Here is a 12,620-nt window from a genome sequence, read left to right on the forward strand (position 1 = left end):
GCTGAACATGTCCACAGAGAAATGGCCTTGAGGGGAAACGGGGAGTGGGGGCGGCATGAAAAGGGGGGAGGGTGTGAAACGACAGGGGAGGAGGTGAGGGGATCGTGTGCACCTACCTTGAGTCAGACCCCGTTCTGGGCCCCTGATCTCGGGGATCTCAGTCATGTTCTAGGTCACAGTGGTGGACAAGACGAAATCCCTGCCCCTGGCGGAGCTTGCAGTCCAGCAGGGATGACCTGTTTGGGCTTCTTGTTACTGATTCTAAGCCTGGAGCGATGGTTTGAGGCCAGAACTGTCTGGTGCCTTCAGTGCCTGGCTAGGAGTTTAGAATTTTGCTCAGTGACGAGAGGAAGTTTCCATGGAGATTGAGCAGGAGATACTGAACGTGTCAGGAAGTGCGATCTGGCCGAGCTGCACGGAACCATGGCCCTTGAATGCAGCCTGTCACCAACCCGGCAATAGCCAGGCTGTCCCCTCCCCTGCGTTTTCTTGTAAGTCTTCATTTTACAGCAGCTTTAAGGCAACGTGGGGCGGGAAGCACAGAGTCCCCCCATGCTCGCCACCCCTCAACCCACACCGGTGAGCCAGCGCTGAGACAGCAGCACCACTCTCTTCCAATGAGCACTTCCGTCCTCTCGGGGGCCCTCTGGGAGCTCCTGGCCTTTGAGAAGAGAGCAGGACCCAGGACAGGGAGTGTGGCGGCTTCCACATGCCCGGCCTCACCAGGCCAGCCGCGTGGAACCTCTGGGCCTGCAGCCAGGCTTTGTGAACGGTGGCCTGGATTCGTCCTTTGGGTGAGCATCTCCAACGTGTGGCCGAGACCCAGAACAGGCAGTTTCCAAACGGATGCGTCCTTTTCTTGGGTGGCGTCAGCCTCCAGCACCACTGGGTCCACGCGTTGGCCTCACCACCCGCCGGGGCTTCTCCCAGGTGCAGAGGCCTTGTATTCACAGTGAAGGAGAAGGAGCTTTGCTCCAAGGGGCAGGCGGGCACTCGGGCGGGGATGTGTGGCCAGGCTGTCCCCATTGCCGGGCGGAGCGTTCGTCTGGGCCTCGTTTTCAGCCGGAGATAAGTTCCTCCTCCGCCAACAACATGGGGTCAGCACTTCCGCACGGGGAGGGCCCCACAGACTGGCCGCTCTGAGCGCCCTCCATCCGGGGAAGCTGGGGGGCGGGCAGGCAGGCAGAGACCTCACCAAGAGCACAGTTAGCCAGGGCTCGGCAGCAGAAGCCAGTGCGGTTCCTCTCACCATCCAGGGCCCCCTCATCAGAACGAGAGGCATGTCGGGGGCCGCCATGCAGCAGCTTGGGAGCATGGACACTGCGGGCACAGGCCAGGCACCCTCGGTGGAGCTGACCTTCTGACTGCCTCCAAGTCATCCCGTTTTACATAGAATTGGGGGGGGGGGGGCAGTTAAGTGTGGCTCCACCCTCAGCACAGCTCTGTCCTGTGGCCCCTCCAGCCTGGAGGACCCGATCGGCACTGTGGCAGGGGCCGCGGCGGAGTGTTAGGATGCGGGTCATGGTTAATGGGGTCCTTTGACCTCCGGAAGCTCAGCTGGGTGTGTGTGTGTGTGTGTGTGTGTGTGTGTGTAGGTGCGGCGGGGGGGCAGGTCTGCCTCCCCTCACAGAAACGCCGGCTGCTCCAGGTCCCGCTGCTGAGTGGTGCCGAGTGGTGCCGACACACGGCCACCGGCCAGCGTTCGGGGAGGAAGGGACGCTGCAGGTCTGGGCTGAGCCCGGTTCAAGGACAAGACTCAGGGACAGCCTGTTGAACAGGAAGTGTTTTGTGAGTGGAAGGAGTTCAAGCCAACCAAATAAAACGTATAAAGAGCATACTGTGTGCTGAAGACAGCGGACTTGGGATGCCTTCAGGCTGCTGATGGTGGAGCTGGGCTTGGCAGGAGCCCTGGTGGTGTGGAAGCTGAGCAGCAGGGGTGGGAGGTGCAGGCGACACCTGAGTGGAGCCTGAAGGGTGAGGGCGACTTCACAGGGCGGGGCGGGGGGAGGTTGTAGGAGCAAAGACAAGGGGTGAGGAGGCACGGCTCGTCTGGGGGGACAGGCTCCGGCGACAGGGCAGAGGCCACACAGAAACTGGGGGCTGAGGTGGCTGGAGACCATCGTGTGGAGGTCTTCAGTGCCGTCCTAAGGAATTTGTAAGTTGAATGCAGAAAAATGGGAATTTCGCAAGGATTCTGAGAGGGATGATACGGGCATATTTATGTTAGGAGAATCCAGATGAAAGTGCAGAAGGTGGACTGACTAGAGGAAGAGTCTGGAAGTAGAGGTCAGGCTGTCCTCCGTCAGCGATCCTGAGCGCTTCCGACACATTAGGGCTCACGTTACTGTTGCGTGGATTCCGGCAGAAGACACAGGACTGGGTCAGGGACGAAGGGCTGGATTGCTCGTGGCAGGGGGGGACAGCGCGGGTGTTGGCATGGGTGACAGTGTGCCCAGGTACCCAGCCCCAAGGGGTGCGGGGAAGGTGACACGGGCCCGGTGGGGGGGGTGGGGGGGAGGTGCCGGCATGCAGCTCAGTTACAGCACAAGATCCACCTTTCTTAGCAGGTACAACAGTGAACAAGCTCATGCTCCGTGCCAGAGGGATGGGCACCTCATCCCTCGAGGTTACCTGCTGTAGACATGAGCCCTGAAAAGGCTGGGAAGGAGCAGCCAGGGCCTCGATGGCGGCATGCACGCCTAGCGAGGGGATTCGCCCCACGCCGTGCCTCAGGGCTGCGGGGACAGCTGGGTGGGGGGGAGTGGGAAGGGGCCTCAGCAGTGCTCCGGAAGAGCCAGGACGACCAGGGGTGCCAATACGGAGGAAAGCAGTAGGCCGGAAACTGTGTCGCTTTAAAAAATTGAAAAAAGTAATTCAACTAACGTTTATGGAATGCTTACACGTGCTAGGCGCTGGAGACAGCAGTGACCAGAACGAAGCCACTGACCCCCAGGGCCTTCCGTCCTGGTGCAGGCAGCAGGCAAGCCAGTGGGGAGCACGCCGCCTGGGGCCTTGCCGACCCCACTAAGCTCCTGGGGCTGATGGGGTGTGTTCCGTGCAGAAGCACAGCATGATCGAGAGTTTACGCTATCCAAACAGTGCTGTTTGGAGACCCGACGGAGGAGGAGGGTGCCGCTGGCGAAACCAGTGAAGGAGACAAGGCCAGCCGGGCCGGCTCGTCTCAGGCAGCAGCGGGGGGGGCACTCACGCTCCTCGGCCTGCCGCGGCCCAGCACGCCAGTGGAAGGTCCCGGAACACTGGGCAGTGCTGAAGGCCACCGGCCACGGAAGCGCACTGGCTGTCATCCCACGGGCTGCTCGGGGTCTGGAGGGAGAAGCCGGACGGCAGCAGGGGGAGAGCAAGCGCACTCAGTGAGTGGCAGACTCGCTGCGGAAGTGTGCCCTGGAGGAGAGGGCTTGGGACCTTGCAACAGTACTTGTTCAAACGCGCTAGGAGTTAAGCCTGTTCAAATGCCACAGGGACTAGAAGGAAGGGGTTAGCCATGCAGGGGATGGCGAAGCAAGGTCCCGAGAGGGTGGGGAAGGCGGGTGAGCAGTGAGAGTGCCTCTCTCAGGAGGAGAGAAGGCTAAGAACTGCAGTAGGCATGTGGATCTACTGGCCACAACATCTCCCCAGGGGCTCGGGAGGGGTGGCCCCCATCTTCTCCTTGAAACGGGAAGATGATCCGAGAGAGTGATGTTAGGAACTGACGATTCATGGAGGTGGTCAGAGATTTGGGAATTTCTGGCAGGGAGGATGGCTGGGAAAGCACAGGTGGGGAAGAAAAGGGTCAGGTGGGACCTTCGGAGGAATGGTCCCCACCACAGGTAAGGAGAAGGCTCAGGAGCCTGGTGGTGGCCGGCAGCTGGGGGGGCGAGGGGGGGGAGCGGTGACAGAGGCGGTGAGGCAGAAAGGTGCCAAGGCTCAGAAGGTCAAGTGGGTGGGCCGGGCCCCAGGAGGTCCTGGGGAGGCCGGAGGCCGGGCAGAGAGGTGGAAAGCAGCCCGCGGAAACAGCACAGGAACGGCCAAGCCTGAGGCTCCCGAGGGGGCGGGAGCCAGAGGGCTTCGCACTCAGGAAGAGCTACCACTTGCCGTCGCCTTTTTTCATCTTAAGTCAAACGTGGAGCCACCGGGGGGACGGATCAACACACACAGGCCAAGGGACGGTGTTTCTCTCTTTTATTTAAAAACAGTGCTTCATTACCATTGGCAAAGGCAGAGGCGGAGCCCTCCCTTTGCTTAGAGTTTATAAAAGCCAGCAACATGATCAATAATTTATACACATGGATAGTAATACAAAAAAATAAGGAATAAAAGCTAAAGATCTAACTACTCCGACCTTCACAATTCCAGCTACTTGATAATAATAGGAGTAACCCAATGAATACTGTACGGTCTGAAAGCTACTATACAATATGATTCTTAACGAGGGGGTGGGGTGGGGACCGGAGACTGTTGCAAAGCCCTGGGGTGCTTCTCTGGAGCTGGCAGGGAAACAGGACCCTGGGCAAGCAGCTCGGGGGTCCTAGAAAGTGGTTCCGGGGAGCGGGGAGGGAGAGAAGGCGAGGCGGTCAATTATACAAGCATCCCATGTGATGCCCCCACGCCCCGAAGGTACCTGTGTCTGCCATGGCAATGGGAGGGGCCGGAGAGACTGCCTGCTGCATGTAGGGGTGGTTCAGTCCCTGCCATGTGGGGGGAGGTGGCGGGGTGGGGGGGAAGGAGGAGAAGTTCTGTGGCGTTTTCAGCCTTGCAAAGGTTTGGGCCGAAGGGCCCGAGACGCAGGCGGGGGGGCCTGTCGGGGGCAGTGTGCGCCCCGGCTCTTGCGCTCCCCAGGCCTCGCTCCCGTGGGCCGGCCCCAGGCTTGCTCCAGCCTTTCACAAGCAGAATCATAACACAAGAAAAACAACTCATATCCCTTAGGGGGAAAAGTGGATCAATTCATCACTCGATATATAATACAGCCAAAACGAGCTGCCAAAACAAGCACACACACACACACAAATACTGTGAACAGAAAAATACAAGGAAACAACCGCGCTCAGGGTCTTGGTGGGGTCTAGGCAGTGCTTAAAGCACGCAGGCCCCGGGGAAAACCAAACCAAAAAACAGCTTAAAAAAACCCAGAAACTCATGGCCCCCTGGGAGTCTGGTGTCGGTAACGGGGGCACGGGTGGGGAGAGGAAAGAGAACCGGCGTTCCCCTTCCTGCCTGCCGGCGTGAGCGGAGCCCTTCCTGCCACACCGGCACGCACGCACGTGGCCGCCAGCCGGAGGCCCGCGCCCCTCGCTGGCGGTCTCCTTAAAGGCAAGGTGTGAGTGTTGGCTGATGAGCAGTCCTCTCCGTTACCAATCCCTGCCAACCAGCACTACCATGGCTGAAGTGATCGACCGTTTTCCTGAGTAAACTGTAACTGGCTACAGTGCCGGCAACGTGGACGAGAACTCAGCCGCTACAGCCAACCGCCACACTCCAGGACTGCCCCCCGCCCCGGCTCCTCGTGCGGTTCAGGGATTTGGGGACCCGCTGCAGTCAGGCCCCAGGGACTCCACCACACTCACTGGGCCAGAGGGCGTGCGCCGGCTCGGGACACCCAGAGCCGACCGGCGGGGGCCCTGCTTCGTGCTCTAGCTCTTGGATGGCTATTGCCTGGTTGATCAGTGAAGCAAGTATGAAGGAAGTACAGAGGAGAGGGCGAAGGGAGGGAAGAGGCTTTTAGATAGTAACATTTAAAAAAACGTGTTTTATGCAACAGAGAATCAGGTCTCACGGGTGGGTATGCACTACGGATGGTCAGACATGTTCAAGAGCATGACAAAGCAAAAACACAAATTCACGCTTGATGGTCGCCTTGCCCACTATATTCTTCCTACCTTAAAACAGTGCAAACAGGTGACGTATGCCTTTAAAACCCCACTAACCCTTGCCCACCCCCCGAAGTCCCTTTCCTCCTGGTACCTGGGGTGGGGGTGGGGGGTCTGCCATTCTGCACATGCTGCTGTGCCGGAGGGTTGCAAGCAGCAGAGAAGCGGCTGGACTTGGGAAAGGGGAGGGTCTGGTGTCGTTTCCCTCCTCACACATCTAGTGCCTTCCAGACTGCCGCTCCCTCGCCCCGTTCTCCTGCCGGAGGGAAGAGGGAGGGATGGAGCTCTTCCCCTGCAGACCCTTGGAGATGCTTCCGTCCCAAGCCTCCACCTCCCTCCCGTCTGGAAGCTACGTGCCTAGTCTCAGGGTGATGGCGATTCACGGACTCATCTGCTGTATCTCTAGGAAAGTGTAACCTAAACTAAGAGCAGTTTCAGCCCCTGAGGAGTTGCACTTTTGAGCAAAAGCTAGCGCTATCACTCATTTCTAAGAAAGAGATCTCCACTAGCTCCCCTCAGACTAAGAGTTCAGCCCCAGCCCCCTTCTTTTTCAAGGAAAAGTGAGAGCAGCCCGATTCTGATCGTGGCTGTGGACGGGTCGTGGCGAGGGCGGGTCCTGTACAACCCGAGTGCCTGAAGAACCAGGGGTCACCGTGGCCGCACTGTGTAACACCAGGGATTCTGGGAGAGACCTAAGGGCAGCTGTCTGGACTGAAAGAGGCAAATTCGGATACAGGTTCCCTCCCACTCCAGCCTCCTTGAAGGAGCCCAGCTTCTATCTACGAGTGAGGTTCTCAGTACAGAGAGTTCGCACGAGGAGCTACAGGAGCTGCTGGAATCACCCCTGCGCTGCGGTTGGCCACCGGTAGGTGTTTCGGAATTCTCGCCCAGCGCCCTCTGACAAACTCACGAGATGCCCGACTCTCTCCTGACCGTGGCTTAGTCCAGTGGGACCCCGAGTCCGGAACCCACGAGCACTGACGCTCTGAGGAACCTGCCCCTGACGGAGCCTCAACGCTCAAGGTAGAGGGGAGGTCGACACCGTCAATCCAGGGCCTTCCGAGAGCCCCGGTTCTCAGTGCCGACACGGGAAACCGAAGGCCCTTCAGGGAGACGTGGAACTCTGTTTCGTCCTTCCCGGGAAAGGGGGCCGGAGGACGCAGTCCTCCCAGCACCCGCCAGTGCAGCCGAAGCCCACCGGGACGCACGGCGTTTGCCCCCGGACCCTCGGCCAGAACCAGCTGAATGGAAATGCACAAGAGATACCTCAAGCTCAAGCTTCTGCCTCCTCGAAAGGGGTGTGGAAGCCGCCTTCTCCCCCTTCCCATCACCCTCGTCGCTTCCTGCAGAGAAGAAGGGAAGGCTCGAACTCACCGCCTCGCTCTCCTCCCCACTGCGGGCACGACGGTCTAGAACAGGGCCCTGTCCCCACCCAGGAGTGCCTTGCCATTTGGTGAGAATGGCCCCTCTTTGAACACGACACAAAATTTCCATCAGTTTTTTTAGTCAGTGAAAGCTCTCCCTCAAAACAAAAACAAAAACAAAAGAAAAAAAAATTCTTCCCTGCCCCCATTCTGAACTGTGAAAGCCCCACTCCCCCACCCCCAACTAAAATATTTATATACATACAACAAAAATTGTCTTAACAGCAACAAACCAAACTTTGGCTTGGGGAGGGGAACCCTTAAAACGTGGCCAGTGGGCTGGGCAGTGGGGTGCCCTCGTCTTACGCATTCCTCTCCACAATCAGTGAGAACTGCACCGCGGCCTCCAGCGCCCTCCCGTTCCCAGCCTCAGGGCCGGCACCTCCCGTTACTAGCAGAGGCAGCGCTGTGCTGACAAAGAGAGCTCGGTGCTGCCGCACGCCAGCCGCCTGAACTCAGAGACATGCATGCATCAGGAGCCCGTCGAGAACGTGCGGAGGCAGGAGTGGAAAAACAGACCCAGACCAAACCCACGGCACAGCCAAAGATCCGTGTCTCTCAACTGCTCCCTTGACCAGCTCTCCCTTGGGTGAAAGGTCACCCGAGTGCCAGTGTGAACAGACCAGGGAGCCAAACAGACCGTGCTTTTCCTATTTCCTAACGCCCTCACTTTGGAACTGCTACAGGACCCTGGCCTTTATCATCAACAGCCAAGAGCTGGGAGAGAAACGCCTCCTCCCCTACCTTGGTCACACACGCAAAGCTGAAGCCAGGGAGCAAGAGCAGTGACTCGCTGCCCCGGCTGCCTCCGCCCCTCCGCACTTCACGCACTTCATGTCCTGCAGTGTTCGTGCGCACCAAGCGGTCCAGGAGCTCAGCGGGGTGTCTTTGGAGGAGATGAGAAGCTGGGTGGGGTGGCCACGAGGGCTCAAGACCGGAGAGAGAAGTGACTCACAAAGGCTCGGGGGGGGGGGGGGGGGGGACGACGATGAGAATTCCTATGGCTTTGGAGCTGGTACAAAGTGCCTCTGCCTGCCCTCGCACGCCCGGGCGACCGCGCGGCCAGGGACAGCTGCCCAGGACTCGGCGCTTTATCTTGTGCCAAGAGTCTTTATTAATATGTCTTACGCTTTGTACTGACTTTCTGGTGAGAGAGAGAGAGAGCGGGGAGATCAGAGTGCCTAACAGCCTTTTTCTTTCCTTTACCCTCTGCGCTGGCTCTCGACAATTTGTCCTTCATCCTCAAGCCACGCGCGGGAGGACATCTGTCTGGCCACTGGCTCTGTGGCTATTCTTCTGTCCCTGGGCCCTAAATTCCTGAATCTTGAGGACATGGGAGCAGGGTGTCAATAAAATGATAGATGGGCTAAGCTGTGGTTCAATTAGAAGGGAAGAAGCCCGGCAGGAATGCTAGGATGGCAAGAAAGAAAAGAATCTTTTTCATACTCCAGAGTTCATTCTGAGACTGGTTTCCTAACGAGGTGTTTATTATCCAGTCTGAGAGCACGTTTGGAAATATGAGTACTATAATTCCAAAAACTACGCCAACTCTCTCAGGCTGTGCGTTTTAAGATGATTGTAAAAAGAATGGAGAAGACAGGAGGGAAGAGGAGAGGAAAGTGTCTTTTTAATTCTCCTGCTTTGCAAGCACACATTCCTATCACCTTGTCGGCGTGTGGATTCCAGCCACAGCCGATCAGAACTGCCTGCCAAAGACCGGAAACTCAGAAGACTAGAAGAACATCCCGTCGCAGAAAGATCTCTTCCACTTCTGCCCGTGCCCCCGCCGTGCAGCGCCAGACGCACTTTGGTAATTCTGTCTGCTGATTTCTGATCAGATGCGCTCCTCAGCTCCTACCGTCTCTCCTCCGTCATTAACTGCCTCTTCCGTGATTGACAGAATAAGCTAAGCACGGACATACAGACATGGAAATGCATTTTTTTTTACCACAGTTAAAAAAAAAAAAGAAAAAAAAAAAGAAAAAATGCACAATCTTTGGAACAAAAGAATTAAAGGCAGAAATTTAAAGGAAAAATACATATTCAAAGAACATAGTGAGGTATAAAAAAGTATTCTCTCTTTTTTTGTTTTTTTTTTTTGTTTTGTTTTGTTTGTTTGTTTTTCCTCTTCATCTTGCTATAGAGTTCCTCTACTAGTAAATATTGCAATAGCCAGGCCTCATGAACTGGGGGCTGTCCCATTTGCAGGGGTCTCACGTCACTTCAGTAGGGGGCAAATCGGCTGTAGCCACCTCGGTATAAACTCGCCTGCAGTGATTAAAGACAAAAACAATTAAACGGTCGATGAGAGAAGCATTGAGAATGAAGAAAAATGTCCTGGGAAGGGGTTCGGCACAGCAGCCTCCTTAGAAGCTTCAGAGCATCTGGCCGGAGGCCGCCCGGGGCAGTGAGGGCAGGACGCCCAGTTTTTGCTTCTGAGATGCTCAGACTACAGCCCCGGACATTCTTGCTAACCTGATCCTCTCAAGGGGAGGGTACGCTGCTGGTTCATACCACTGTTACGTGAATTACCGCAGAAGGGGAAGTCGATACAGTTCGAAATTAGGCCTGTGAATACTCTGATTTTTAAAACCACGGGTCTTTTCACCTTGATTGCATCAGTGCAGTCGCGACCCACTTACACATTACTGCCGACAGAGAACATGTTACTTCTGACGGCTCTCTCTGTCGTACCCCACGTCTGAGAGCGCTGGACTTAAACCTGAATCCATCTTTCAACTAAGAAAGCCTCTCTCCTCTATAATCTATAAGATACACCAATAAGTTGTTTCTTGACATACCCCATACCTGTGTTTATATGTACATGTAACTGGGGCCTTCACTGGGCTTTACTCCTGCCTTTTACCCTTACCTAACAGCTTCTCTTTTTCATAAAATATGAAACTAGGAACACAGTGCTCTTTGGTTTATTCTTTTTAGTACAAGACTTGAATCATGTTGGCCCTAAATAATACCCTAGGAACTTCATCACTTTCTTTATATTGTATGTTTCTACCTCAATTCTGAACACACCCCCCTCCCCCCTCCACGCAGGACCTGTCACTTCCTGCCACAAATCCTCGCCAGTGGAAACCGGGTGTGAGGCAACGACAGGCTCTCTCCTGCTCTTTAAGTCTTACATCTGACCCATCACTCCGCCTCCCCCTCAAAAGCCTCTGCCCATGTGCCCAGGCAGCGCCCAGCTGCCTTTCGGACTGCAGCGTCTTTCTGGCAATAAAACGTGTCACTGCAGAAAGGCCTGGTCTTCGCTGGAGCCAGTGAGCCGGGTCGCTGGACCCAGAGTGTCCAGGCCGACACGGAAACACTGTGTTGGGGACTGGGGTTCAGTTTGTGGGGGCGGGGGGCCTTCGGGAAGAGCTCTGTATGTCTACGAAAAGACCCTGCTTTCCCACAGGCGCCCCTAATAAAACGTCTCTGTGAGCCGGTTGATCGCTAGGTGGTCTGTAGGACTATCCACCAGAAGACTTAAGAACAGCAGGGTCGACCTTTGGCACCTGCATTTCAAAGTCATACAAAACCAGTTTCTCCAAAGACTATCTGTGAAAACTGCAGAGCCTCATGCCTTTGCTAACATCTATCAATAGAACTATGCCACAGGGACGCACCCAACATTCGAGCCAATGGGAAACATCAACCTGCCCCTGCTTTCTCTCCCAAACAATGCTGTGACTCAGGGCAGACTGTCACTACACAGCCCTTTCCGCCGTCCTTGACTGGCATGTGTGGCTCGCACTAGGGAACCCAGGGAACGAAGGTGATATGAACTTTCCAGACAGTCCTATGTGGTTTCATACTGTGGCAATGGGAGAAGGGCTAAAGGTACTACCTCCCTAGATCTTTTTTAGTCTGCAGGTAAAAGTTAGAAGGAGTAAAATGTTTTTACAGAAATTGTACATATACTCACCACAGCGCCAACTCCATAGCTAGCGGCAGGGGCCAGGGCATGATAGGGGTCAGCTGTGTACACCCTGCCATAACTGGAAAGAAGAGGTACAGTCAGGGAGGGGAGGGAGAGGCAGTGACCCCCCGAAACCAAAGGGCTCACTGTACTAATAAGGGCTTGTGAGTGACTCGGTCTCGAGTGTTATCAGGAAACTGGCAGAATGGAAAAAACCTTTCGATTTCTACTTCTAAATGCAGTTCTCTGAGATTCTGAAGTACTTCTCAGAAATGGAGAAGATGGGAGCTGGAGGTGACAAGGAGGGGGACTGGGGTCAAAGGAGCCAGGGCCACACGCTTTTGGCGTGACAGAGGCCACGAGGGGAAGGCCGGGTCTTCGGGCAGCCCCAGGCGCCGGTCGCAGTTTTCAAGGGGGGAAGGGCGGTGACACTCCGGGCGGCGTACGTACCCGTCGCTGTAGGCGGCGGCGGCGGCCGCAGCAGCGGTGGCTGCGGTTGCAGTGGCAGGCTGTGCATACCTGTAGGCTGCGTATCCGCCCTACAGGAGAGAAGAGAACTGACTTTACAGCTACCTCTCCCCCGCAGCACAGGTGAACACACACCCACCCACACGCAGACAGACAGACGCAGGGGGCACGAACACAGACACACACGTGGGGAGAGGGTGTTTCAAACTGCATCCGTCTGCATGTTATTCCTCCGGTGCGAGAGCGTGAGCCCCGCGCAGCGCAGGGCCTGGCTGTCCAATTTGTGACGGTGACAGAAATAAGCCGTCTTGGTAGTACCTGTTCTCCAATTTGAGAGATGAAGACATGGGTTTCTGTCTGTCTTCAGTCTCTGCTGGGGCTTTCCACAGGGAAAATATTTACGGGAAGTTGGGAGAACTTTGACTGACTGACAGGAAGCATGAACTGCAGAATGAGAATATATTAGGCTTGTATGTGTTACCTGCAGCCTCCCCGATGCGCACTCAGATCGCCTCACTGCTGAGACTATGGCAGGTGACACAGGCCCCGCCCAGAGCTGTGCTGCATCAACCTTGCGTGTCTGTCAAGGGGCCAAGATAGCCAGTGTTTAGAAGGGAAAACCAGGCTAGACCAGGGGCTGGCAAACTTCCGCCTGCGAGCCCATGTAACTCGGCGCCTGTTTCTGAGACTGTATGGCCTACAGAACTGAAAATATTTACTGCTCGGCCCTCAATGAGCCAAACGCTGCCCAGGTTCTCCCTGCTGGCGGACCACGGGTCCTCCAGAAAGCAGTGCACAGGAGAACCACCACACAGATGCCACGAGACAGGCTGCTGCCAAGTGGCAAGCCCTACCTTTTGTTTCTTCTTCACCCTTCTAGAATTCATCTGTTCTATCCAAACGTGATTCGGGTGTGAATCACTGCTGTTCCCCATCAGACAAGGC

General features: G+C 56.1%; 1 protein-coding gene across 24 annotated transcripts in view; it reads right to left on the bottom strand.

The window, feature by feature from the left end:
- Window positions 1–4,162: 4,162 nt before the first annotated feature.
- The window catches only part of RBFOX2 (RNA binding fox-1 homolog 2), a 258,234-nt gene continuing 249,776 nt past the window's right edge, over window positions 4,163–12,620 (bottom strand). For 20 of the 24 annotated variants that reach the window (XM_036019558.1, XM_036019559.1, XM_036019553.1 and 17 more), the window contains 3 exons: window positions 11,658–11,746; window positions 11,214–11,286; window positions 4,163–9,556 (listed from right to left, as the gene is read on the bottom strand). In XM_036019558.1, the coding sequence (XP_035875451.1) occupies window positions 9,502–9,556; window positions 11,214–11,286; window positions 11,658–11,746 (217 nt within the window). In that variant the 3' untranslated portion in view covers window positions 4,163–9,501. Of the gene's footprint in view, window positions 9,557–11,207; window positions 11,287–11,657; window positions 11,747–12,620 lie in introns of those variants that run through there. The other 4 variants (XM_036019548.1, XM_036019554.1, XM_036019549.1 and 1 more) reach the window with 2 other exon arrangements.

This window comes from Phyllostomus discolor, chromosome 2, assembly GCF_004126475.2.
Source record: "Phyllostomus discolor isolate MPI-MPIP mPhyDis1 chromosome 2, mPhyDis1.pri.v3, whole genome shotgun sequence".
In the NCBI taxonomy this organism is placed as follows: domain Eukaryota; kingdom Metazoa; phylum Chordata; class Mammalia; order Chiroptera; family Phyllostomidae; genus Phyllostomus; species Phyllostomus discolor.